Consider the following 26,971-nt stretch of genomic DNA (forward strand, 5'->3'; position numbering starts at 1 on the left):
ACCGGATCTTCGGGTTGGGCCAGGTCATGCACACCCCTAGTCTTTAGTCAAGTCAATTTTTATCGTCTTTAAAAAAAAAATAAACTATCATTTCTACCTATGAAAATTTAGAACGTTAATAAATTTATCTATAAATAAATAAAATTATTTTTCTACTCATAAAAATAAATTTTCATTAAAAAACTACCTAAACCCTAAAAAGTTATTTGAAATTTCTAAAATACTCTCTAATATAACCTAATTCTAACTTTTTTTTTTATTTCACACCACTACTTTCCCAATTCTAAGCCCACCATCATCCAAATCTTTCTTCATCACCACTTTCATCTCCAACTACCACTATCACTGTCACTATCACCACTACTGTCATCATCGCCTCCTTCTCTAATATCTCAGCAATAGTGGTAGCTTAGTAGTATCAATTCCAGCGACCTCCAGCAGTAATGGCGACAAGATCTTTGCATCATTGCCGTCCTTTCCGCAGCTGTGAACGTTCTCTGTTTTTCTTCGCAAGCACGCATGAGGTCCTGCATAGTGGTGGCACTTTTGATTCCTTGAGATCCGCTTCGATGACCCAATCCTTGGTCTTCATGTTTTCTTTTACAAAAATATCGTCGACTTTGATTGGGATCATCTTCGACAACAGCCTTTGATGACCCAATCCTTAATCTTCATGTTTCCTTTTACAAAAATATCGTCGACTTTGATTGGGACCATCTTCGACAACAGCCTCTGTGCCAACGTTTCGACCTTGAAGCGCTGCTTACGGAGCTTCGAGACTGGGATTGGGGGTCAAAGATTCGACAATACGTTGTTCTCGTGATCTTTTTTAATTTTTGTTACTTCATTCTCTAATTTTGCATCTCTATAATCTAACTTATTTTTGAATTGTAGATTTGTAATTGTTGAATTTGAATGATCCACTTCTGTTGTTGGGATTTGAATTTGTGTTTGTAGTTATGCTGGTTCTGTTGTTGAATCTATAATAATATGATTCTATTAAGGCATTGTTATTTTAATTTAAATGTGAAATTCTAAATCTGAATACTCTTCCTTTTCAAAATGAATTTTTTAACAGTAATCAAGAACTTCAAGTTTCTCTCTTACTCTTCCTTTCTTGTTCGATGGTGGTGGTAAAGAGAAGGATTTGAGGATGAAAGTGGTGATGAGAAAAGATTTGGTGGGATTAGTGGTGTGGAGTAAAAAGAGAAGTTAGAGTTAGATTATATTAAAGGGTATTTTAAAAATTTTAAATAATTTTTACATTTTGGTTAGTTTTATTAACAAAAATCAATCTTTTATAAATAAAAATGATAATTTTATTTATTTGTAAATAGATTTATCAGCATTTTAAATATTAAAAAAATCATTTTCTATTCAATTACATGGACTCTTTTATAATAAAATATTAGATACTTCAATTGATACTTTAACATAATTATTTAGTCATTTAGTAATTAAAATTGACCATAAATTTAAAGAACATAATATTAAAATTAATTTGTATAACAAAATAAAAATTAAAATTAATTTAGTAATTAAACTTTGTTAGAGTGTTAATAGAAGTTGGAGTAAATAGTTAAAGAGTCCTGCTAGGGAGTCAATGGACTATTTGTACAATGTGTACAATGGGCGAGTTACAAAATGAACATCTCTCATACTATCTAGAATAATCATCCGAGTACTAGGGATAATAAACATCTCAGGTCATGAAACCACTCATCCCAAAAGCTTAAACTGATTTTGGGGTTCACCAATGATCAAACTCTTAGTGTGTGTTTGGATTACAGTTTGCAAACTGGAGTTTGCATAAAATTGATTTTGTAAAATTGATTTTGATGATAAGTTAGTTTGGGTTAACGTGATTTATGTTTGGTAATTTTTATATCAAAATTGATTATAGTGAAATAAATGTTGTTTGGATTATACTACTCAAAATCACTTTTAGATGAAAAATTACTAAAATAGACATCAATTTTATATACCTGCAAAATCAGAATACTATAAAAAATAATATAAAAAATATTTATCATATAAATAAAATAAATACAATAAAAAATAAAAATATAAAAGAAAGTACTATAAATTTTATAATGTCACACAAAAAGAAAATATTCTATAATTTTTTTTAGTATCGTCATTACTCTTTAACTTAGTATTATTTTAGACTATAAATTTTCATTATTTATGACTCTATTGTTACTTATAATTAATTTTTTATTTATTTTGTCCTTTTTTTATAGGATCATAATTTATATTAGTCAAAATTTTGATAATAAACATAGTATATAATAATTATAATTACAAATTTTACAAAGTCAAAATAAAAAATAAAAAAAGTAATACAAAACAAAAATAGAGTACATCAAAGAATAGAAAAAAAATTATACAGATAAGAAATAATAAAAATTCCATAAAACCAACAACATATATCATATGAACAAAAAAATACCATAAAACATAAATAAAATTCATATGAATAAAATCAAATAAAAATAAATAAATTTCAATTTGTTAGTGATTGAAATAAATCTAAACGATTTTGATGAAAAAAAATGGAACTAAAAAACTATAAAGAAGTAGAAAGAACTACAAAGAATGACGGTGAAGATAATAGTTACTCGTATCATTCTTATAGAAGAAAATGAAGGGTAGGGTTGGTAAAAAAGAAATATTTTAGCTTCTCCTAAACGTGAAACGTGAAACGTGAAATGCAGAAGCTACAAATTTGAGCTTCTCATAAACGTGGGTTCAGAAGCAGAATCAATTCTGCGTTCAGAAAGATAAAAATTGCCAAACATCAAAGTGAAACTTTCAAGAAGCTCAAACGGGCTTCTCTCCTCCCCAACGTGTTTGCCAAACACACCCTTAACCTTTCGGATCTAAAACTCTAATATCATGTCATGATACCACTAATCTCAAAAGCTTCATTTGATGGAAAAAGATAACACTAATGGTTATATCTCTAATACTCTCTAAACCTCAATTGTACATATTGTACAAATATTCCATTGGTTCCTCATACTTTTCCATAGTTAAATTAGTCCCTAAAAGATCACCTAATCTCCAAATTGATTCTCGAAAAATTAAATTAATCAAAATTGTCCTTGAAATATTTAAAATTAATCACGTTAGCCCCTCCGTCTATTCTATCACTAACGCCGTTAAATTTTGCTAATTGAGACCCCTTGATGGGCCCAAACCATTAGAAAACCGGAGCCTAACCCAACAACTCAACCCGACGGTCACATACTCTCCTAGTCTCCTTCTCCTCTACGCATCTCAGCCTCCTCAGTGATTCAAACTATTGTATCTGACTCTTCTTCCATTTCATCAGTCAATGCCTCAGCTTCACTAAAGCTATAATTTCTAAGGACCCTATTCACATTCATGTCACCATGATCATCAATATCATCTCCTGAGTTATTCATCTTACTCTCCTTACTTGCCCAGCTTCAAACTCAACACCACCATTCCGATTGTGATGAAAACCATTACTTATATAGGCACCATCATCATCATCATCACCACCACGAGCACCACCATCATCAACACCATCACCAAGGAGAGCTCAACCCTGTCACAACCCACGCACCTTATTTGCTTGCAAGAGAAGAGCATCTCAGCAATACGGTCCCTTCTCAACCTAAACTCCTTAGGACAATCAGAAGCTACCACTCTCAAATATGTCAGAAGAAGATGAACAAGACCTGAAGTAACTCCTCCCTGATAGAATGACTTTATGATGCTCATTCTCAATAAAATTTCTGAGAGACTTCAATCCAGATACCAGCAATAGGAATAGCTAAAAAATGAAATCACCCACCCATCAAAATTTGATTTTTTCTAGGGAGCGAAGATTTTGTTCAACAACAATGAACGCTCAAATTTGTAAATTTATTATTTTAATGGTAGTGTGCCCTTGATTTGGCAAGATTCGATTGAATGGTCTTTGTTCTAATTTGACAGTATCTATGAAAGACCGACACAAGCAGAGCAGATTGGTGCAAGTTGCAGCGGAGGAAGAGACCACGTTCCACCAGAAGCCCGTGGCAGTGACTGAGGAAGAGGGCGGAGAGGAGTTGGATGGCCCAGCGACGGCGATCTTTGCGACATTAGGCAGAGGGTGTTTAGCAAAGCAGCAGCTACCTATTCACGCCAAAGAGAAATTGCGGGCAAGGATCGGCGGCGTCGTGGTAGAGGAATGTACAGGGACCGACGGCGACGTAGAACACCTTACAGGGTGGCGACGTGGTGGAGCTTCAGGTAGAAGACGGAGAAGCTGTTAAATGTGGGAAGAAAGAAATTCTATTCTTTGCTCGATTTGGGTTTGGTTTGATGCGGGTAGGATCTGGGTTTGGATTGGGTTGTCAAGCTAACGTGCCACGTCAATAAAATTTAACGTTGTTAGTGACAGAATAAATGAAGGAACTAACATAATTAATTTTAAATTTTTTAAGAATAATTTTGATTAATTTAATCTTTCGGAGATCAATTTAAAAATTAAGTGATTTTTGACTATTTATTCGTAGAAGTTGATTAAAGATTTTTTTTTTTTTTGTGACTAGTTGATTAAAGAAAATGAGAGAGAAACAAACATTACATTGCAACATGTCAAACTAAAAAGTCCCTCCTTCTCTGTTAAGATAAGAACAACTCTCTTAAGATTGTTAACAAATGGGAAAACCAGGGAAAAATACCATAGTTCCCATCCAAGGCACGTAATCTTAACAAAACTCAATATCTTAACACCTTCAATTTTATTATAAAAATCTCATGTGCACACAAAAAAATTTTAGCCACTAAATCAATATATTAATAATTAATTTTTAATATATATTTTATATTAGTGATTAATTTTAATATATACTTAATATAATTATTTTATTAATAATGAAAAAGAAATATTATTAGTACAATAAATGCTCTTGATGTTAGCCAAAAAAATACTCTTGCTATTGGAAAAAAAAAAGTTAATTATTATTAATTAATAATGTATTTAAACATTGGAATAAAAGTGTAGTTATTATCAATTAACAATAATGTAGTTAGATTAATTTTTTTTAATTAATAAAAAAACATGTATAAATTATTAACAAAATATGAGTATCATGATGTATATTATGAGGGTTGCAAGTTTAATAAATATTCTACGAAGAACTAGAATGATTGTATGTCACTAGGTCTTCTAGTTACATTTAAAATTGCAAAAGAAAAGCAGTTGTTATTAATGATTTTATACCTACCTTAAACTTATTCTAAAAATTTGAGGCCTATGCAAAATTGATGAATACTCTTCCGATTCATGAACCACCGGTGACACTACCATTGAAAATTTCAATGGTATCACCTTGAACAACATGGTGCGATCGAAAAGACATATTGTCATCCATAACATTCTGCTTGTAAATGAAGAAATAACCTTCTTGTGGTAAATGAAATTGCAAATTCTGATGCAACTTTTGCAATTCTTTCCTTAACTCTCTAACGTTATCCGATGCATTCACTTCCACAGGTATCTTATTGGTCTCTGTATTTGGCAACACCATTAGCTTGAGCTTCTTCGAAGCACTGCCACTACCGCTGCCGCGGCTACTAGCCACAGCTGAAGTTGTAGGCGATGGTCTCAGACTCACGTCAATTTCAGACTTGTCTGAAATGTCACAATCTTTCAGTAGCTGATGATCGTGTAATTCTGTTCCTGTTGCATGTAAGAGAATCTTGTTTGTCGATACACCTTCCATTTCTTGAATCTTTTCTTTCAGTTTCAAAACGGTGTCGGTTACGTTCATTTCCACGGGAACGTGTGCTTTAAATGAAGCGATTTTCAAATTGAGATGGACCTTGATGACAGCGGGAGACAAGTCGCTCATTATTGCTGGTACATCTTCGATCTTGATCATACCAGCAATGGGCGACTTGTCTGAGTCCGCGACGACGAGTTGGATGTGCGAATTGTTAAGAATGTCGTACTTCCAAACGTCGCCATCGTCTTGGAGAATATGGCCGTTGAAAATGAGAGTTTGTTTTGCAATGGGAATGCCTTGATACTTGTGCACCTTTTCTTTGATCTCAAGAACACTGTCGAAGTATCCAATTTCAATGCAGAAGGTTCTCCCTCTTTGGATATCAAAATACACATCCATAGTGTTGGGTGAAAGAGTAAGTGAAATTTGTTAATGGCTGTTGTTTTTTGCCGAGTCAAATTGACAATAGAATAAATCTCTAACAGAATTTTGATATGCTCTAACTTCATGCTGATATGACTTATTCAGTTTCCTATATTTAAGCCTTATTCTACAATTAGTCATCAAACACAATTAAATATGTGTTTGGATTAAAATTTAAAAACAAAAGTTTGTATAAATTTGATTTTAATTAAAAGTGTATTGGTATTAACGTGTCATTTGTGTTTAGTAATTTTTATATTAAAATATATTATAATAAATTAAATATTATTTAAATTTATTTTTTAGTATTCTAAATATTTTTTAGTACTCTTTTAAATATAAATTTTCACTACTTATAATTATAATATTATTTTATGTTAATTTTTTATTTAATTTAATTTTTTAGTGGGATTAATAAAATTATAATATAAGAAAAAAATTTCATATAAACTAAAATAATAACATGCACGAGAGAATATTAGAAAAAATATTATAAAAAAAATAATAAAATTTATAGTATAAATAATGAAGGGCAAAAATTTAGTAGATAGAAAATCAATTTTTTAACTAATAGTCTAATAACAAAAATGAACACAAAAGTTATAATTTTTTAGTTTTTGATGAATATGAGGCTAATTTATATAAATAAAATGAATGAGAGAAAGTGTTACGTAAATACAATATTTTAAAAAATCAGATGCAAATGCAACAAACTCAATTATATGTAATCCGTGACTAGGGGTGGTAAAGCGGGCCGGCCCGCTCCAACCCGCCCTATAAACGGGGCGAATCGGCCCGTCCCGCCAATTAAAATGGGTTCAAAATGCTAGCCCGCCCCACTTTATGGCGGATTGGCGGGTTGGCGAGCTAGCTCGCTTCTTTTTTTTAAAAAAAATAAAATTCATTAAAATTAACCAAAAAATAATAATTAAAAAATCAAATACAAATAAAAAATAGTCAAATTATACTATAATTTTTTACTATTTTTTTTTAAATTTGTAACTTCAATAAAATTGTTCAAAATAATATTTGCCAATAGAATCATCTTTATATCTAAAAATAAGTCACATAATTTGAGCATATATACAAAATTGTAAAATAAAATAAATAAAGTTAATAACTAAAAGAAAAATAAAAACAAAAAATGAAAAAAAGTATTTAAAAATTCTATAATTATTAATTTTATAATAGTAATCGCACTTTTTATTTAATAAATAAATAAATAAATAAAAATCTTCGACCCGGCGGACCGGCCCGCCCCGCCCCGCCAAAACCCGCCAATTTGGTGGTGCGGGCTTGGCGGGCTTTTTTAATTTGGTGGGCTCCAAATCCTAGCCCGACCCGCATTTTTTAGCGGGTTTAGCGGATCGGCCCGACGGGCTCGACCCGTTTTGCCACCCCTATCCGTGACACTCTAATACAAAACCTGAATACACCTAATCCAAACCAAATTAAATTTATTTTATAGTTTGGTTTTTAATCCAATCCATTGATCCACATTCAAATTCCAAAAAAATCCTAATTCTAAATCCATTGATCCACATTCAAATTTAAAAAAAATCCTAATTCTAATTGCATAAAATAGGGGTGTGCATAGGTCGGGTGAAATTGGGTTTAATGTGATTCAGACCCGACCCGAAATATATATCGAGCTTATTTATTATACTCGAACTCGGTTCTAGACCCGATGAAATTTATACACTTTCGGGCCACGATTATACCGGATAAAAATCGGGCCGTTAACATTACATTACCTTGATACTTTCTTATAAGCTAGCATGTGAAAATATCCAAATTTTCAATACTCCAACCATTATTTGACATGGTAAAATTCACTTAGAAAAATATAACAATAACCAACTCTTCTCTAAAATTAAGCATAACCATAATCAATACTAATATTGTCTAATACACCAAATATTTAATTCAATACAAATAACACAATATTATGTATTAGTCTAAAATCTTATACATTTTAAACATAAAATATTAACTTATAGTCTTATAATAACTAATAATACAATATTAAGGTTTACAATACTTAAATTTCACATAAGAATAGCCATCATCCATCACTAATAACACAAAATATTAATTGTGTATGATGACCGGGCCACCGGGCCGACTTCGGGTGACCCGAACTATTACCCGAACCCGACCCGAAATAATGATCGGGTCTATTTTTGAGACCCTTACCCGACCAAGACCCTAAAATCACACCAAAATAGTCCTAAAGTATTCGAGGTCGGACCGGATCTTCGAGCCGGACCGGGCCATGCACACCTCTAGTGTAAACCAGTTCACGCTTAACTCACGCACAAATCCAATCCTCTTCTCCTTCAGCTCTTCTCCTTCGATCGGATAGTCTCCCCCGCAGCCGGCACCAGAGCATGCAACTGGCACCGGCACTGATTTGTTTCCTTCAACCGTTCAATGGCCTCACCTCTGTTTCTCTTCTTCTGCCTTTGGTCTTTTCCGCTGTCGTCTTTACCGTCGCCGACTCGCCGTCACAGGTGTGGGCTTCCAGTTTCGCCTCTGCTCGTGCTTCTTGCCTCTGGGCTCTGGGTCACCGCCTCACAAGGTTAGTACCTCTGTTTCTCCTTCTTCTTACTTTGCCTCTGCCCATTTTAGTTGCTGTGCCATCATTTCAACAGAATAATATAAACTTACCTAGGAACCCTTATTTTGGTTTATCACTGTAGTGTGGCTTAAGAGGTATGATTTTTCCCTCTTTTTCTTTTTGACTATAAAACTGTGATAAACTTAAGTTTGGTGCATTTTGTTCCTGTAAGTTTTCAATTGTACAATTCTGTATGCAATGTATCAATGAACATAGCCAAAATTTCCTTTTTCTACTGTGTTAAGAACATCTGTTGATAGATCATGAGATGTATAATTATGTAAGGTGGAAAAAATACAAGTGGAAAAAATTTTGATTGATATACAACCTTGAACCCTTCTTACAGTTACCAAAATCTATATCTTGGGCTATGTCAAAACCCAAACCAATTGAGTTTATTTCCTTCTGGAAAGCTTCAAAACGTGTATCTATTCTTCTTTCCATTACTCTCAAACTTGAGTGAATAAAACCACTACACACTGAGTTAAGATGAAATTAAACCAAGTCAACGCAAATCTAAAAGGCTAGGTTTCAAAGTTTGTGTAATAATTTCATAATGGAAGTAACAAGGAAGAATAGAGGGTCATATAAACAGAAACTAATCCTTAGAGAACATTGATTATTCATTTGATTTATGTTCAATTAGAAGCTTATAGTACATAGGTTTCAGTTTCTATAGCATGCACTTTAAAGTACATTCTGATTATTCATTCCTAGATTCCAAAGCATGAACTCTATACATCAAAGTTCTGCCATCTAGAATTGGCTACTAGCAAAGAAACCAGAACTTGTACCTTCAAATCTCTATTAGGATAATTAATGCAAATTATGGACTTGCGTCTTAATTTTCTTTAACTTGCATAATATGTAATATCCCATTTGAATAAGACATTTGCGTAATATGCTGTTTCTATAGAACATGAGCACAAAATTATATCTGAATGAATTCATTTTTGTACTAATATTTGAAAGCTTTTGGTCCTAAACATTTTGAGCCCAAAATAAGTTCATCCAAATACACAAGTTATTTTCTGTCAGTAATTTATTGGTTTAGCATTTTGCATTTTTCATTCAGTTATTAGCATCAACAACTGAAACACTCATACATTATCCTCGGAAAATAATTGATTCAAACTGTCAATCTTAAATTGTGTCCTGAATCTCAGAAGTAGAAGTTCTTCCAGTCTTATGATGCCTCTTTAAGAGAAAGTAGATAGAGATTAAGGTAACTTATTCAAAATTTTGTGAGCATGAGCGACCAAAAGTTGGAAAAGTAGATTAGCTGTAATAAGGTTCACTCTCTTGAATTATGGATTGAGGAGAATCCTGTATGAAGCTGATATAGATCGAACTGAAATTAGAGACCTCTTTCCTTTATTGTACTTAAAACATTCTAGTTTAGTTGTACAATAATCTGGAAACCTCACATTTGGGGTTTGTCAACCCATATATCAGAATGAATTCCTTTTTGTAGTGAGCCATTATTTGTAGTACTAACTCCAAAGATACCGAGGCCAGATTCCAGAATGTTCAATGCAACATTTGGTAGTGTTGGGAAGGCTCTGCTTCCAACATAGCAATCAGCCTCAATTGCAAATTCTGAAACCTCACTTCCATTGTTGGAAGCCTGATTCCAACCCTGCAATAACGTTTCTTGCTTAGACAACTTCTTTACCAGCCTACTATCCGGATCATAATTTTATTCTTATTACTAATTACTTTTACAGTTGTAAATAATAACTTATATGAAATAGAAAAGTTGAACATGAAAGGTAACAATAAGGGTCAATGGTTAATCATAATTGCTTTGCTAGCTAATGATCCTTGGATTAAGGATTAGTGTTTAGTAGTAGTCTACAACAACAACAACAACAACAAAGTCTTGTCTCACTAAGTGGGGTCGGCTACATGAATCAAACGACGCCATTGTGCTCTGTCATGTATCATGTCTACAGAGAGACTGTTTACATGTAGATCTCGTTTGACCACTTTATGGATGGTCTTCTTAGGTCTTGCTTCCTCTGCCTTTCGCCCCTTGTCCATCTTTCATCTCATCCACCATCCTGACTGGATGTTCTATCGGTCTTCTTCTCACATGTCCAAACCACCTGAGACGCGATTCAACCATCTTTTTCACAATGGGTGCTACTCCAACTCTCTCCCTTATATCTTCGTTCCTTATTTTATCCAATCGCGTATGACCACTCATCCATCTCAACATCTTCATCTCTGTCACACTCAGCTTATGTTCGTGCTCTCCTTTAGCCGCCCAACACTCTGTACCATAAAGCATAGCCGGTCTTATAGCGGTGCGATAGAATTTACCTTTAAGTTTTAAAGGTACTTTTTTGTCGCATATAAAACTAGATGCACTCCGCCATTTTGACCAACCTGCTTGGATCCTATGATTTACATTCTGTTCAATCTCTCCATTATCCTGTATGATGCACCCAAGATATTTAAAACTTTTAACTTTTTTTAGTAGTCTAATTAATGTTAATTTAAACAAACTATCATGGTTCATTAATTAATTAAGGAGAAAATGACAAAAACAGCCGCTGGTATGAGAATACCTTTAACTTAGCCTTAGGACTTAGCTTTGTTGCGTCCAAACCCAAAGTCAAAATCGTAATGATATCCAAATCTTTCATTTTTGTTGTTTATAGATTTTCTTAATTTTCTTTTTGAACAAGTAACATTTATGTTTTAGTTAAATATTAGAAAATTCTCTTTTTATAAGAAAGGTATCTGATCTTTTTTCTGGTGACTATAAGAAATAAAGGTATCTTTATAAACGATAAAAACAACTTCTTATTAAAAGTTCTATAATTATATATAGAAGGAAGAGAAAATCGCAGTTCAATACCATGAATTATGATTATGGATTATGATAATCACTGGTTATTATTTGTGAATTTTTTTTTATAAAACTACGTTTCTCTATTTTATTAGTAATAATTATTATATTGTTGTTAGAGTATGACATGTATACAAATTCTACACTAGCTAGTTGAAAGGAATTAACTTTGCTCTCTTAGTAATAAATAACCATGCTAGTTAGTAAAAAATAATGTGTAAAAAAGAACAATAAGGTCCAACTATATGTAAGGTAGTAGTAAGCAGTAATAACTGAAATTAAAGAATAATAAAGGTTTTAATTTATTAACCTATAAATTCTATGTGTACTTACTTCTGTTTCTGTTCTGCATTATATATGTTTTGTATTATTTTCTGTATTATATATGATGTTAATAGCATTGATATTCTAAATGTTAAGAATTAGTTTGTGTTAATTTTAATATGTTTGGCACCAAATTTTGAGTCTGCAGGGATATATGACAGCAGGGATGTCTGCTAGCACTCAATCATCTTTTCCACCGTCAGATATTCGTAAAAATCGGTCAGTTGTTTGGGGTCATTTTGATGCAGAGAATGCTACCGAGAAGAAGGCCAAATGCAAATATTGTGGTTGTTTAATACAATATGGGAACAAAACCGGTTCAATGTGAGGTCATTTGAGAAGATGCAAGCAAAATTCTAATAATGATTCGAACAAAAGAAAAAAAACAATGACCACACCGACTATAGATGAGCGTGGTGTTTTAAATTCACCCAGTGCTTCCAATTTGACCAAGAGGAGGCTCGAAGGGCACTTGTGGAAATGTTTATTGGGGAAGAGCTACCATTTCGCTTCGTTGAGAGCTCGAAATTCCGAAGATTTGTGTATGCCCTACAAGCAAGATTCAAAGTTCCTTCACGGACTACATTAGCACGTGACATTGGAGCTTTTTATGCTGAAGAGAAGATGAAGTTGCAAAATTTTCTCTTGACAAATTGTGGTAGAGTATGTTTAACAACGAACATTTGGACTTCAATTCAAAATTTTACTTATGAGTTTGACAGCACATTTTGTTGATTTGGACTGGAAATTACATAAAAAAATACTTAATTTTTGCCAAGTGACAAGTCATTCAGTAGAGGGTATAGGAGCAACAGTTGAGTCTTGTTTAAATAATTGGAATTTGAATCGGATATTTAGTGTTACAGTTGATAATGCATCATCTAATGATGTTGCAATTAAATATCTAAAGCAGTGATTGAGTTCTTGGAATAGCATTATTTTGAATGGTGAATTTATTCACATGAGGTGTTGTGCACATATTCTAAACTTGATTGTAAAAGAAGGGTTGAAAGAGATTGATGAATCAGTCTTGAGGATTCGTAGTGCAGTAAAATATGTTAGATCTTCTCCATCTAGAGCCACTAGGTTTCAAAAGTGTGTTGAACTAGAAAAAATCTAATATAAAGGCTTGCCTTGCATGGATGTTGAGACTAAGTGAAACTCTACCTATCAAACGTTAGAGGTAGCTTTGAAACATCGCAAAGCATTTGAGTTGCTTGCTTTGAAAGACAATACCTATGTAGGAGAGATGAGTGGAGGAAAAGGGAGAGGTGTGCCTTCTGATTTAGACTAGGAGTATGCTTACTCCATTATACCTTTTTTGCAAGTGTTCAGTGATGCCACTATACGTATTTCTGGTACCTTATATGTTACTAGTGATATGTATATGAAGGAAGTATTTGCAATTGGACGATTTATTCGTCATTCTTGTGATTCTGTTGATTTCAGTACTATGTCCATAGCAGAAAGGATGAGGGTTAAGTATGAGAAGTATTGGGGCAATCCTGATTCGGTGAATATGTTGTTATTGATTGTTATCGTACTTAATCCAATGCAAAAGATTGAGTATGTCAATTATTTTTTGGATTATTTATTTGGAGAAGAAAAAAGGAGGCGAATTGAAGTCAAAGTTGTCCAAGTGCATAAAGTTACTTTATCAGCAATACCAAAGTTATGAGGAAGCAAGTGAAACTGATACGCAAGATGTTTAAGTCAACAACATTAATACCGATGTTCATGACATGGGTTTTTTTCTGCAAGCAACCGGTCGTAGAACAAATACAAGATCTGAACTTGATAGATATTTACAAGAAGAATGCGAGCCATACTCGCATAAGTTCGATATATTAAACTGGTGGAAGGTCAACTCAACCCGATTTCCAATTCTTGGAAATATGGCTCGCGAGGTTTTGACTATACCTGTTTCTGCATTTAGTACTGGAGGAAGAGTCCTCGATCCATACCGCAGTTCCTTAACACCTAGAATGGTAGAGGCTTTAGTCTGCACAGGAGATTGGCTTAAGGAAGATCTTTTCTCTGCTTTAGATGATGATGGTGAAGTTCTTCAACAAGTTGATCAAGGTATAGAATTTTTTTCATATTTCTTCTCATTTTATTTTATTTTTGTTTTTGTCGTCTTGCTATTTTAAAATTTAGGTATTAGTTACCAATTAAAAGTTGTTGAATATAAACTTGATAATTAATTTGATTCTCTTGACATATATATTTTCCTCTAATGATGGTGCTTGTTCTATGGCAGCATCAATTGATAATCTTGATGATGACTAGGTATGATTAGCATTCACATTTAGTTTAATACTTTCATTTAAAGATTTGTCTCAAAATGACAAAGGTATATTTTGTTATTTGCATATATATTTTTCTCAAAAGTTGTGGTTGTTTGATGATTTTGTTGGCAACTTGACATCTTTTGATATTTTGTGGTGTTGTTTTAGAGAGATTTTTTTATGGTATCTTTTTTATGTTTTGAGAATGATTAAATGTTATATAGATTAGCTATTGTCATTAGATTTATAAAGAACCAAATTCTAATTGTAATGAACCTATACACTTTAAAATGACTTTGGTATTAATTTTACTTTTAAAAAAAATTATGGTTTGAAAATTGAATTTCTAAAAACTGGTTTTAAAAGTGAATTTTTTGTTAAAAAATCTGGTTTGGAAATTGGATTTTAAAAGCTAGTTTTAAAACTGGATTTTTGGTTGAAAAAACTGGTTTTAAAACTGGATTTTCAAAAAAAAATCGAATTTTAAATTTGGATATTAAAAAATTGGATTTAAACCGATTTGTAAGTAAAACTGGATTTAAATTCTAAACTCGGTTTAAAACTAGTTTTTGTTTTTTCAAATCGATTTAGAATCGGTTTTTCTCTTCAATCTAGTTTTGGTTTAGTTTCATCTGGTTCTGAAGTGGATCCAGTTTGGATTCTTAAAAATCCAAACCATGCCCACCCCTATAATCCGTTACACCATTATGTTGAGAAGCTGAAACACATAAACCGCTGCACCCTGTAGCTGATTATGAAGGAGTTGGCTTACTATATAAACCGTGATACCTACAGCAGTTTCTTCAGAATGTAGCTGCTTAAAAAATGTCTGTGTGTGTTTGGCAAACGCGTTATAGAAAAGAGAAGTGATTCCACCTCTGAACATACGTTTACGTGATGGCTGGTTACTGTTGGAAAATTAGATGAGAAATTGGAAAATTAGATGAGAAATTTAGTTCATATAATATATGTTGTTAGTTTGATGAAATTTTTATTCTTTCTTATCTGAATGAGTTTTTTTTTCTATTCTTTGATATACTCTCTTTTTGTTTTCTAGAAAAAAAATTATTTTTTATTCGATTTTTTAGAATTTGTAATGGTAATTATTATATAATAAAAAATTAGTATTATACAAAAATGATTAAAAAAAAAATTATTAGACATAAAGAACAGTAAATAATAAAAAAAAGTTAATACGAACAAAGAAATAATAAAAATTACAAGAAATAATAATACACATGAAAAATTAGAAGTGAAATAATATAAAAATTATTTATCATATAAATAAAAAAATACAATAAAAGATAAAAATATGAAAGAGAGTACTATAAATTTTATAATGTCAAATAAAAAAAATTCTATAATTTTTTTAGTATTGTCAGTATTCTATAATTTAATATTATTTTAAACTATAAATGTTTATTATTTATGATTCTATTATTACTTATAATTAGTTTTTTATTTATTTTATACTTTTTGATAGGATTATAATTCATATTATGCAAAATTTTGATAATACCGTATTATATAATAATTACAATTACAAATTTTACAAACCCAAAAAAAATAATTTTTTATACAAAACAAAAATAGAGTACATCAAATAAAGAATAGAAAAAAATTCATATAGATAAGAAAGAATAAAAATTCTATAAAACCAACCACATATACTGTATAAACAAAAAAAATATAAAAATTAAAATATGAAAGAGAGTACTAAAAATAATAAAAAAAATTAAAATATTCACCTTGTTAGTGATTGAAACAAATTTAAAAGATTTTGATGAAAAAAAATATTGCAACGAAAAAAATTTCTCATCTAATTTACCAACAGTAACCAGCCACCATGAACATGAACGTCAAAAGCCAAAAATTTTAGCTTCATATGAACATGTATTCAGAGGTGGAATCACTTCTCTTTCTCCAACGTGTTTTTCAAACATACACATAAGCATTTTCCAAGCAGCCACATGAAAATACCACTGTAGGGTATCGCGGTTTATATATTCATAATCCGCTGCAGTGTTTCGCAGAATACGTTTTGGGCCCATTCATAAACCGCTATTACGTATATTCAGGTTCTGCGTTAGGGTGTTTTATTACATTTGCGTCTAGTTTTTCAGAATATGTTTGCGTAACACTTTCTCTCATTCATTTTATTTATGTAAATTGTCCTGAGTTACTACTCGATTAAAACTCTGAATACTAAACCAAATACACCTTAAAATATTATAAAGTGATTTGGACTGATTTTCGTTTTAAGAAAATAAGTATTTTCTTATTAAAAATATATTTTTATATAATTAATATGGATACAATTTTTTTGAAAAAAAATTACTTTCATTAAACAATATTCTATTTTAAGCATCTAATATATTACTTTTTAAAAAAAATAAAATTTTTAATAAATAATGAATTATATACTAAAAAATATAAAATTTATTTTTTTTAATAAAAAATTGTTCTTAAAAGAATATTAAAAAATTATATTTTTAAAAGGAAAAAATAGTTGCTTTTGGTCACTTTCTTTTTTCTTTTCTTTTTTTTTGTAGTTTTCTACCTGATCTTTTTCGGTTTGAGCTTCATTTTGGATCTGAGTTAAAGATGATTATTTCTTTCACTTTAATGTCGTAAAAGAAATCATTATTTAGCTGGGCTTCGGCCCACAGAAAATAATTGGACTTTTTCTTCTTTTTAAAAAAAAGACTGAGCTTAGCTATAGCCGAACCTTCTTGATCCCCAAGCTTTTGCTAACTAGTATAATTATTAACAGAGTATATATTTAAATAAGTCTTGAAAAATTTTGCATAGGATATTTTTGTTTTAAAAAAATTTATTATATTAATTCATAAAAATAAAACATATAAGTTATAAATTTTATAATTTTTAAATTTTTTAATGTATCCAATTTCCTTAACGCAACAAAAATTAAAAAAAAAAACACTAAAGGTAAAAAAATTCAAAATAAAAATAAAATAGAAATTGAAAACTCAAAGAAGAATAAGGAAATTAGGGATGAACATCTTATTAGAGATATCGTTCTTATATATAATTAACGGCTCAATAGACATTATCGTGCCTGTTTATCGAGGTGTATATGGATCAGATCGGATCGGATATGGTTGAAAATTTGATTTGATTCACACAATTTTTATCGAATTGAATATGATATTCGCATTTTTTATTGTCGGATCCGATCCGCTCTGCAAATGTGCGGATCGGGTATCGGATATATCCGTATAATTGAACCTTCTTTTTTTAATCATATTTCTATATAAAAAAATTCAATAAAAATATTTCTTTAACATTTTTAAACTTATTTATTTCTAAAATATTTTTAATCAAATTTTTTCTAAATAAAAAAAATAAAATAATACAATATATAAATAATAATTACTAACTAAAATATACAAACAAGTAAATATAATACCAAACATATATATTATTTATTTTTAATTATTATTGTGCAGATCTGCGAATTCGCGGATCGGATATGCGGATGTAGAGCAGATATCCGAGATCCAATCCGTAAAGGGTGCGGATTGGATCCTATCCGATCCGATCAATGTGCGGATCGGATCGTATCCGCAACTTTTGAATCGGGTGCGGATATTTACCGCGGATCTGCGGATACGATCCGATCCATGAACACCCCTACTTGTTCAACTGCTTTTTATTATTTTGAAGAGATTAATTTTTATAATTTTATTTTTAAAATTATAAATTTAATAAAATAATCTAAACATTAAGAATAAACAAATTTAAAAACAAAAATAAAAATTTTATAAGTTATTTAATTTTTAGAATGTATAAAATTTAACAATTTAAATTAAATAAGATATTAAATAAATTTATTATGTTGTTATTATGTGTAACAAAATAAAAATAACAATTTAGAAATATTATTTACAATTAACTATTTAGAAACGTTATTAAGTTTATTTATTTATTTTTAACAGTATTTTATTTAAAGTAAAGATAAAAAGTTATATTCAAAATACTCTTTATCTTCATGCATAATTCTAATTGATAAAAATATTTTTTTTATTTTATATTTAATTTTTAAATTATCTTTAATTTTATTATTTTTTTTTAAATTATTAATTTATATTTGTATTATATCGCCTCACTGTATCAAACAATATTCTTTCTCTTACTATTATATTATCTTATTCTCCTTTCTCATTTTTTTCTCCTTCCACATTCTCTTCATCCGATCGTTATTAATTATTACCAAATATCATCATCGCAACTTTTACTCTTGTCTATCATTTTGATTTATAATGGTTTAATTACTTTGTTTGTCCCTATAGTTTCGCAAAATTTTCAATTAGGTCCCTATACTTTTTTTTCTTTTAATTGGGTCCCTGCATCAAATTTTTTTTCAATTGAGTCCCTACACTTTTTTGTCCTTTTATTTGAGTCCCTGCACCATTTTTTTTTAGTTGGGTCCCTATACAATTAAGCCAATTATTACTAAGAAGGATCTAATTGAAAAAAAAATTTAGTGCAAGGACCAATTAAAAGAAAAAAAGTATATGGACCTAGTTGAAAATTTTGCAAAACTATAGGGACCAACAGAGTAATTAAACCATTTATAATCATCTATTGTGTTAACTTTTATGAATTGTTGAAGTTTTGCTAAAAGAATTAAGACATAAAGTATTTAAATTTTTTTGAAATTATTAAATTTTAATGTCAGTAATTCTAAAAAACAATATCAAAATATATTATTTTCAACCAAGATAATAAAAAAATAGTACATAATTGTAAATTTTTTAACTAAAAATTATAAATTTAAGTCGCAGTTTAATATAGTACCTTATGACAGAAGACAACCATTGCTATCCACAATTGACTGCTATTTTATAAGTTTCATATTTATTTTATTGTGCACATCAATTAAACTATATTTTATTATTTTATTTTACATATTTTGAAATAATGACATCGTATTATAAGGATGAGATTAATTTTCATAATCTAATATAAATCTTCTTATTATTTTGTTCGTCATTTGAATACTATCCATAAAAAATAGTTACTTAAAATGAAACACTATATAAAGAGAGACAGAAAACATTTAGATTTATCATTATGGTTTACTTTTTAAACCTCACTTAATATACTCAAATTTAATAGTTTTGATGGTAGTGATTCTTTGTAATTAGTTAAAAAAATTCAACTTTCTCTTTCTCTCTCTAACTCTCTCTACGATTTTGAATAAATTTAATTTTATTATTAAATAATTTTTTTAGTTTAGAATATTTTTAAATTTCTCTATAATAAGTATCTTTAAATTATCTAATGCATAAAAGGTTACATCTTTTCATGTATATCTTGAAAGTTAAAAATAAGTTAAATGATATTAGCTTTTTTATTAAGTACAAAAATAAACATAGTCTGAATGATATTAGTTTTTCTATTAAGGTAGAGAACTCCATAAGAGAGTAATATTAAGTCTCATATTCTTATATATGAGAACATACATGTATCATTTATTATATTATATATAATCTTTGTACCATATAACAAAAGGTATAATCTACAAAGTCAATACAAAGAGTTTACCATGACTTTAATTTTCAATTTCTTTAGACTATATTTACTTTGTAACAAACCATTTCATAAAACAAATTATAAGAACAAAATAGTCATAAAATTTATTTTAAAAAATTCAATAACCTCCCACTAAAATAAAATTTATTGGGAGCAGGATCTCAGCAACTTTAAACGGAAGCGACTGCGACTTCGGACTCCCACCATGATGGCCTCAAATTCTCCCAACCAGTGGTGATAGTGTCCCCGCAACTTCACGCCCGTTTCGTCTCCCGCGAAGTGAACCAAGGTCTACTCCACAGATGAGCACAAATAGTGTCCAGAACTCGCTGCCAGGCCATCTAAACTTGGACGCTAATGCAAATGAGGTACCTCTTCTTGATGAAGAAGTTGACGACCTCTTTGATGCTTCTGGAGCTCAGAGTCACAGAGGACACAAGACTACAGAGTTTTGGACGGTTAAGATCATCGGTAGCGTATTTAATTATTTTTCTTCAATCAACATGATTTAGGCTCCACCCATTGTTAATTTACATTATACTCTAATTCGTTCATCCCAAATGCTTTCCATTGCAACACAGTCAATGACATTTGACCTTCTCCATTGTTTGAATTGTGTTTTTTATTTCTTGTTTTATATTTTTTTTATTGGATAAAATGTATTATGTGGCGGTTTAATTGTTCTGTTGGTTCCTATAGTTTCGTGAAATTTTCAATTAGATCCCTATACTTTTTTTCTTTTTAATTGGGTCCCTACACTAATTTTTTTTCAATTAAGTCCCTCTTAGTAGTAATTGGCTTAATTTTATAGGGACCCAACTAAAAAAAAAGGATTGGTATAGGGACCTAAATAAAAGAAAAACAAAGTGTAGGGACCCAATTAAAAAAAAATTGGTGCAAGGACTCAATTAAAAGGAAAAAAAGTATAGGGACCTAATTGAAAATTTTGCGAAACTATAGGAATCAACAAAATAATTAAACCTACTGTGGCCTATCAAAATATTTTAAAAAATTATGAATTATTATATTAATTTAATTCTTGTCTCCGACATTTAAAATAAATTTCAAATTTGTACTTATTATTAATTTTCTACATTAAAAGTCAGTCATTTTTTTTAAATTTGTTTCAAGTGTTACAATTCTACACCAATTTATGCATGTTTTATGCTGGTCTGATCCATCATGCTTCTTTTGCAAAGTGCATAATAAGGTATTATGTTAATATTATTATGTTATATATTAATTTTCTCGCATGCTATCCACAACGGATACACATATAAGGTATTATATTTGGTTTATAGATTCTGACGACACAATCAAGCCGGCAAAACTAAGCGTGAGGGGGCTATGGAACGGCCTAACGGTAGAAAGATCGTGCTCATGTTCAACAACGCAAAGCAAGCAATTGGAGAGAAATTGGACTGTTGAGTGGCATGCTTGGTTTGCTTTATAGAAAATTTTCTATCTGTAGGGAAAGTTGACGTCAGATTACCACTAAAGATAAGGTTTATAACGAATGTGTCAAGGTAAAAGTTTATATCCCCTTTGATTTAAATCTGCTTATTTTTACAATTATCAACAACTTGTATTGTCTGTGTAGCAAAATTTTCACTTTGATGAAGATAGCGAAGGAACTATCAAGAAAAATATTTTGAAAAATATGGGGAAGTCTTGGAAGGAAACAAGGCTGAGGTTGTATGATGATTTTTATGAGCCAGCATTCACGACTGAACAAAATATTGAACATCGCCTGTCGAGAATTGATCGAGAGCATTGGAGATGGTTCCTTGACTATCGCACCAAAGCTGAGACGAAGGTAATCTAGTGTATCATTGTTACACAACAATACCATTTATGTTGCATTGAGTCTTTTTCTATCAGTTTTTAATTGCCCTTTGTCTCTGATGGACTAATAGGAGAAGTGCAGAAAAAACACGATCAATCGATCAAAACAACTATATACCCACACTGGCGGTTCGAAAAGCTTCGCACGGCGGATGGAATAAGAGGTACTTTACTTTTTTATTCACTATTTGGACTATCTCTGACTTAATTTTCCTTTATTTTGTGGAATATGGTAATGGCAAAAGCTTTGTTGTTACATTTGGAACAACAAGAGAGTCGGTAGAGGGGAGTTATGGATTACAGTGCACACAAAAAAAGATGGCTCATATATTAATGATAAAGTAAGAGTAATTGGTGTAAGTACTAGTTATAATTTATCGATAAATTATGATCTCAAATAGGATAATAGTTTACTTCTATATGAAATGATATATGATCTTTTCTTAATTTTATTGTAGCATTTATACTATGATATATGACCGAGAAACATTCAAATTTGATTCTGTATAATTTTTAAATCTTAAAAAATTTTGGCACCATGTTGATTATAATTTATATAAGCTTCATTGGTAGAGAAAAATATGCAATTCCAAAATTTCTTCCGCAGTTGACACTTTTGCTCTTTTTACGCCTTTGATAGTCTTTCTCTTTGTAAAAAGATTTGAGCTTTTTTTTTTTTTTTGGTTTTAGAATATATTTTGGTTAAATTGTTATTAGTTATTGAATCATTATTTCAAAGCTAATATAAAGGAAGATTGAAAGACAAGGTTTTGGTAGGGCTGTTGACATTTAAAAGGTGAATGCTAAGATATGGTGGGGTCTTGTGAGAAAGGAGATGTTGCTGTTGTCTAATTATCTTAGAATTCATTTAGTTGATTCAACAAATTATGCTCTTTCTCATCTTTCTCATCTGTTTTTTGGTGATTTATTTCTCTGGCTTATTTAATTATATCTGTCATAAAATTTATTGTTTGTGTTATTTCTAAATCTAGATGAATGGATAGTAGTTAACGGAGATTACAACAAATTTTGATAAAGGATGTTATTTTTAGGGTGCAGATTAAGTAATCTGGGGTCTAATTCGAGTGTCTGATGATATGTTTATAGTTAAATTTCATCTGTGATTTCATTGATTTGTGGATTACAATTCCTTAGTTATTACTGCAGATTATATATATGTTACCTAGGACAGTTGTTACTGCATGAGATTTCAATCCTTAAGTAGAGTTTCACATTTACTAGGAAAATTCTGTTTGTGATGTTCGAAATAATTCAGTTTCACTTATCCCTTAATTATTTTTATAGCGGTTGGCATCCTATGAAATAGATTTTCTATTTTGGTTGTTTTATGTAAATAACTTTTGATACCAATTTTTTTAATACTATATTTGTGTGTTTTTTGTTGTGATGTAAGTGATACAGTTAATTGTCCTGTTTGGCGTGTTCTTGACATGAGATGGACCCAACAATAAAATGATGGTATTTGCTAATTTGTGTATGTAGGAAAGAATTAAGGAGATTGAGCAACAGTATGAGTCTTCTAGAATGTTGTCTCAAAATGATTCCATTGCTCAGGTTTTTGAAAAAGAGAAACCCGGTAGAGTACGTGGTGTGGATTTCAGACCGACTCCTAATCAACTCTTTAGTCCGAATTCACATGCGCCGGACAACAGAGTCCAAGTAGAGGAGACCCATAGAAAGCTGCTTGAACTGCAGACAGAGCTGGAAGGCGAAAAGTTGAAGAGAAAGGCGATGGAGGATGAGGTAGCAGCAGAAAAGAAAAAGAGGCATGCAATGGAGAGTGCTCTGATTTATCTATTTCAACGGCAGGGTGAGGAGCTACCACTAGACATCGCTGCAGGGATGAACAATTTGGAATGATAGAGCGAAATATAGTATGTTAGGATTTGAGATATTTTGGATTGATTAAAACATTATTTTGAATTAGACTATGCAACTCTTTGCAAGATATTTGTTTTCTTCGTATTTTCATGAATATATTATTTTGTTTTGCATATAATCTTATTGTTTTTGCTACAAGTTTAGATACTAAGGTTGAAAATATTAACTCTTAAAATTGTAAAAAAACTAAAAAGAAAAAAAATACTCTTATAAAATTCTAAAAATTTATACATTTTTTTTTATAAAAACTCAATTTTTTTTAAATATTTTAATTTGGCGGCGGTTTTAAACCGCCGATAAGTGATTCAAAGTTTAAAAAATCTTTTATATATTGCGGTGGTTTGCAACCGCCGATAACTGTGACCGAAACCTTAGAACAGTTTAGCGGCGGTTTTAACACCGCCGCTAAACGTGGCCAACTTGACAACATCTAAGTAAATAGCGGCGGTTTCAAAGTCGTCGGTAAACATGAAGCATATCCTGTAACTCAGATTTAGCGGCGATTTTCTAATTGTGTGCCGCGAAATATTTATTTAGCAGCAGTTATACCAGCGGTTTCCTAAAACCGTCGCTAGATATAATCCCAGCGCCTATAACCAGGGCGGTTAGGTGAATCGGCGGCCTTTGATTTTGCGGCGGTTTCATAAAAAAACCGCCGCCATTTAGCGCCCCCTTGTAGTGGACTATAATGACGTTGATGGTATATTAAATTTTGAGGTACAATAGATGGATATAAGGAATTGTTTTTCAATAGCAATGTTGATGAGATAATTGATATAATATACTAGAGAATTGTGTTATATGACGCAATAAGTATATGTAGTCTTACTTAAAGAATTTTATCTATGGACTCAAAAAAGTTTTTTATCTTTAATATTTTATATTTCATCAGATTATTATTTCATATGGTCTTTTAAGATAAATGTGGTTGATGATTGTATATCAATTTAGTAGAAGTAAGTATATTTTTACTATTCTTGTATGTTAATGGCATGCAGAATTGTAAATAAGGTTATATATTCAATTCTAAGGGACATAAGTATAGTCTCATTAGGTGTCTCAAGAAAATTATAAAGTTAAGGGTAAAGTACTAAATTGGTCCCCTAAGTTTGGGCGTAATTCTGTTTTGGTCCTTAAGGTTTAAAGTGTTCTATTTGAATCCAAAAAAATTTTATTTAGCATCAATTTAGTCCCACAGTGAGGTCAAAATTAAATAATTAATAAAATGTCCTACATAACAACAGTTCAAGAACAAAATCGATAATTTGGAGAACAAGTACAAGCTTCAGAGGCACAAAATCAACCATTGATGCATTAATACATTTATTTATCATTTTCTTTAGTTTTATAGAAAATATTTTATTTATATTATAAAAAAATAATAAATAAATGTATTGATGTATCAATGGTTGATTTTATGCCTCTGGAGCTTGTACTTGTTCTCCCGATTATCGATTTTGTTCTTGTACTGTTGTTATGTAGGACATTTTGTTAATTATTTAATTTTGACCTCACTATGGGACTAAATTGATGCTAAATAAAATTTTTTTGGATTCAAATAGAACACTTTAAACCTTAAGGACCAAAACAGAATTACACCCAAACCTAGGGGACAAATTTAGTACTTTACCCTAAAGTTAAAAAATGCATAAGGTTTATTGTGTACCTTATTGGTATCTTTGGCAGAAGTTTGAATAAGTTAAGAATGGATTACTAAATAGTATCAAAACAAGTTTTAACAAAACATTACATATCACATATATGAAGTCAAAAAATAAAATTAGAGATCATTTAGTATTCATATTCTGACTTTGTTGAATATTAAAGTAATTTTGATCCACTACAGTTATATTTGTATGCTCATTGGAAGGGTTCTTTAAAAAGGTATTAAGAGGACAATTGTTACTCTTTTTGTTAAAGCACTTGAATATAAAATACTTTTTGAAAGCATTCAATTAGATAACTATAAACACTTATCACAAATAATGTATATATATATTTGAAAGACTACTTAAATTATTTTGTGATAATGTGTTAGTAGTATGCTATTTTAAATTATTATTAAACAAGAGAGTTTTAGAGTGTTTAAGTGTCTAATGAGTAAATTAACACAAACTCTATAAATACATCCATATTTGATTTATAAGAAACAAACACTCAAAGTCTTTCATGTGGATACTATTCATATGGGTGTTATATTATTTTATGATATATTATTTCAATGAGAGTGTACATTTGGATGCTCATATGATTTAGACAAATTTACGAATATCGATATTTTTGCAGATATAAAATATTTTGTTTTATTTGCACTCAAATTCATGATTTCATAAAGTTTATTAAAATTGAACTAGTTGAAAATAAGCATATATGAGATCATTTTCGCATGTAATTTTTAAATTTTCTCATCCAAATTTGATCTATGTCATTGAGTATATTAGTATGGTGATTATTGTAGTTTTGTCGCGATACTAATGTGATAAAAACTGCGATAATTCCATAACTGATATATATGAGATGGACCAGATTGTTAAAGTAATTAGGAAATACCATTTAGATGCGCGCATAAAGTTTATAAGATGTGATTATCTCAAGAAAATATGTGTATAACTCAAGTGAGAGATTGTTAAAAAATTATTGTTTCCTAATTTATTTATAGACAATACATATATTAATTATAATCGCAAATTAAACTATTTCATATTAAATGGCTTAGATAACAGTGATATCAATTATTGTCATAAATGCTGAATCGAATAAGTCATTATTACTTTTGATTTGGAATTAAATGAGAATAAGACTAGAGATACTATTTTATTTGTCTTTAGGGTTTAATAAGTGTTACACTCAAATATAAATAATGATTTCAGAGATTTTGGTCCCAAACACATTAAAAGCTGTCTTTGCAGTTTTTTTCTAATAGAGAAGTTGTGATTCAATTCTATTAAGGATACAGAAGGCTTTGGTTGAGGAAAATCAAAGAACCAAACACTCTCTCTTTTTTTCTTAATGATTTAACATAGATGACCTTGGGGTTAAGAAAGTCTTAAAATTTTCAACAATGAACACTTTGCTGAGTTGTCATGAACACATTTCGCACACGATATTCATGATATTTTGTTTGACACGTGTATTTTTTATGTCTAATTCTATCTTAATAAAAAAAAAATTCGATAGATACACTAAAATACTATCACGTGTCAATGTATCTAATCTTATTTTTAACATATATTTTAAAATACGTTTAAAAATAATATTAATTATTAAATAATAATATTTTAAATATTTTAAATATTTTATATAATTAAATAAAAATATTAAAAATAATTAAAAAAATAATTTATATTTTAATATTAATAAAATATTAAAATATTTTTATAATTTATTTAAAAATTTTATTTTATAT

General features: G+C 30.1%; 1 protein-coding gene and 1 pseudogene across 3 annotated transcripts; one reads left to right on the forward strand and one right to left on the reverse strand.

Annotated features, from left to right (window-relative positions):
• Positions 1–5,303: 5,303 nt before the first annotated feature.
• LOC107633828 (ubiquitin-like protein-NEDD8-like protein RUB3) lies at positions 5,304–6,146 on the reverse strand. Of its 3 annotated transcripts, none has more exons than XM_088510005.1 (2): positions 5,920–6,146; positions 5,304–5,868 (listed from the first exon to the last, which is right to left on the reverse strand). In XM_088510005.1, exons 1-2 carry the CDS (start codon positions 6,144–6,146, stop codon positions 5,304–5,306), a joined length of 792 nt encoding a protein of 263 aa, XP_088366131.1. The 3 variants fall into 3 exon arrangements, with proteins under 3 accessions (XP_088366131.1, XP_088366130.1, XP_088366129.1); XM_088510004.1 differs by having other exon boundaries at positions 5,304–5,864; positions 5,913–6,146; XM_088510003.1 differs by having other exon boundaries at positions 5,304–5,843; positions 5,886–6,146.
• A 6,305-nt stretch (positions 6,147–12,451) lies between these two features.
• On the forward strand, positions 12,452–14,260 carry LOC110270398 (zinc finger BED domain-containing protein RICESLEEPER 2-like; annotated as a pseudogene).
• The last annotated feature ends 12,711 nt before the right edge of the window (positions 14,261–26,971 follow it).

This window comes from Arachis ipaensis, chromosome B3, assembly GCF_059453495.1.
Source record: "Arachis ipaensis isolate K30076 ecotype BB chromosome B3, ASM5945349v1, whole genome shotgun sequence".
NCBI classification, from domain to species: domain Eukaryota; kingdom Viridiplantae; phylum Streptophyta; class Magnoliopsida; order Fabales; family Fabaceae; genus Arachis; species Arachis ipaensis.

Coding starts and splice junctions, on each gene's coding strand:
- LOC107633828 (XM_088510003.1), bottom strand. CDS start 6,146: ATGGATGTGTATTTTGATATCCAAAGAGGGAGAACCTTCTGCATTGAA. Junction 5,844..5,885: donor GTATGATCAAGATCGAAGAT/GTACCAGCAATA, acceptor GCTGTCATCAAG/GTCCATCTCAATTTGAAAAT.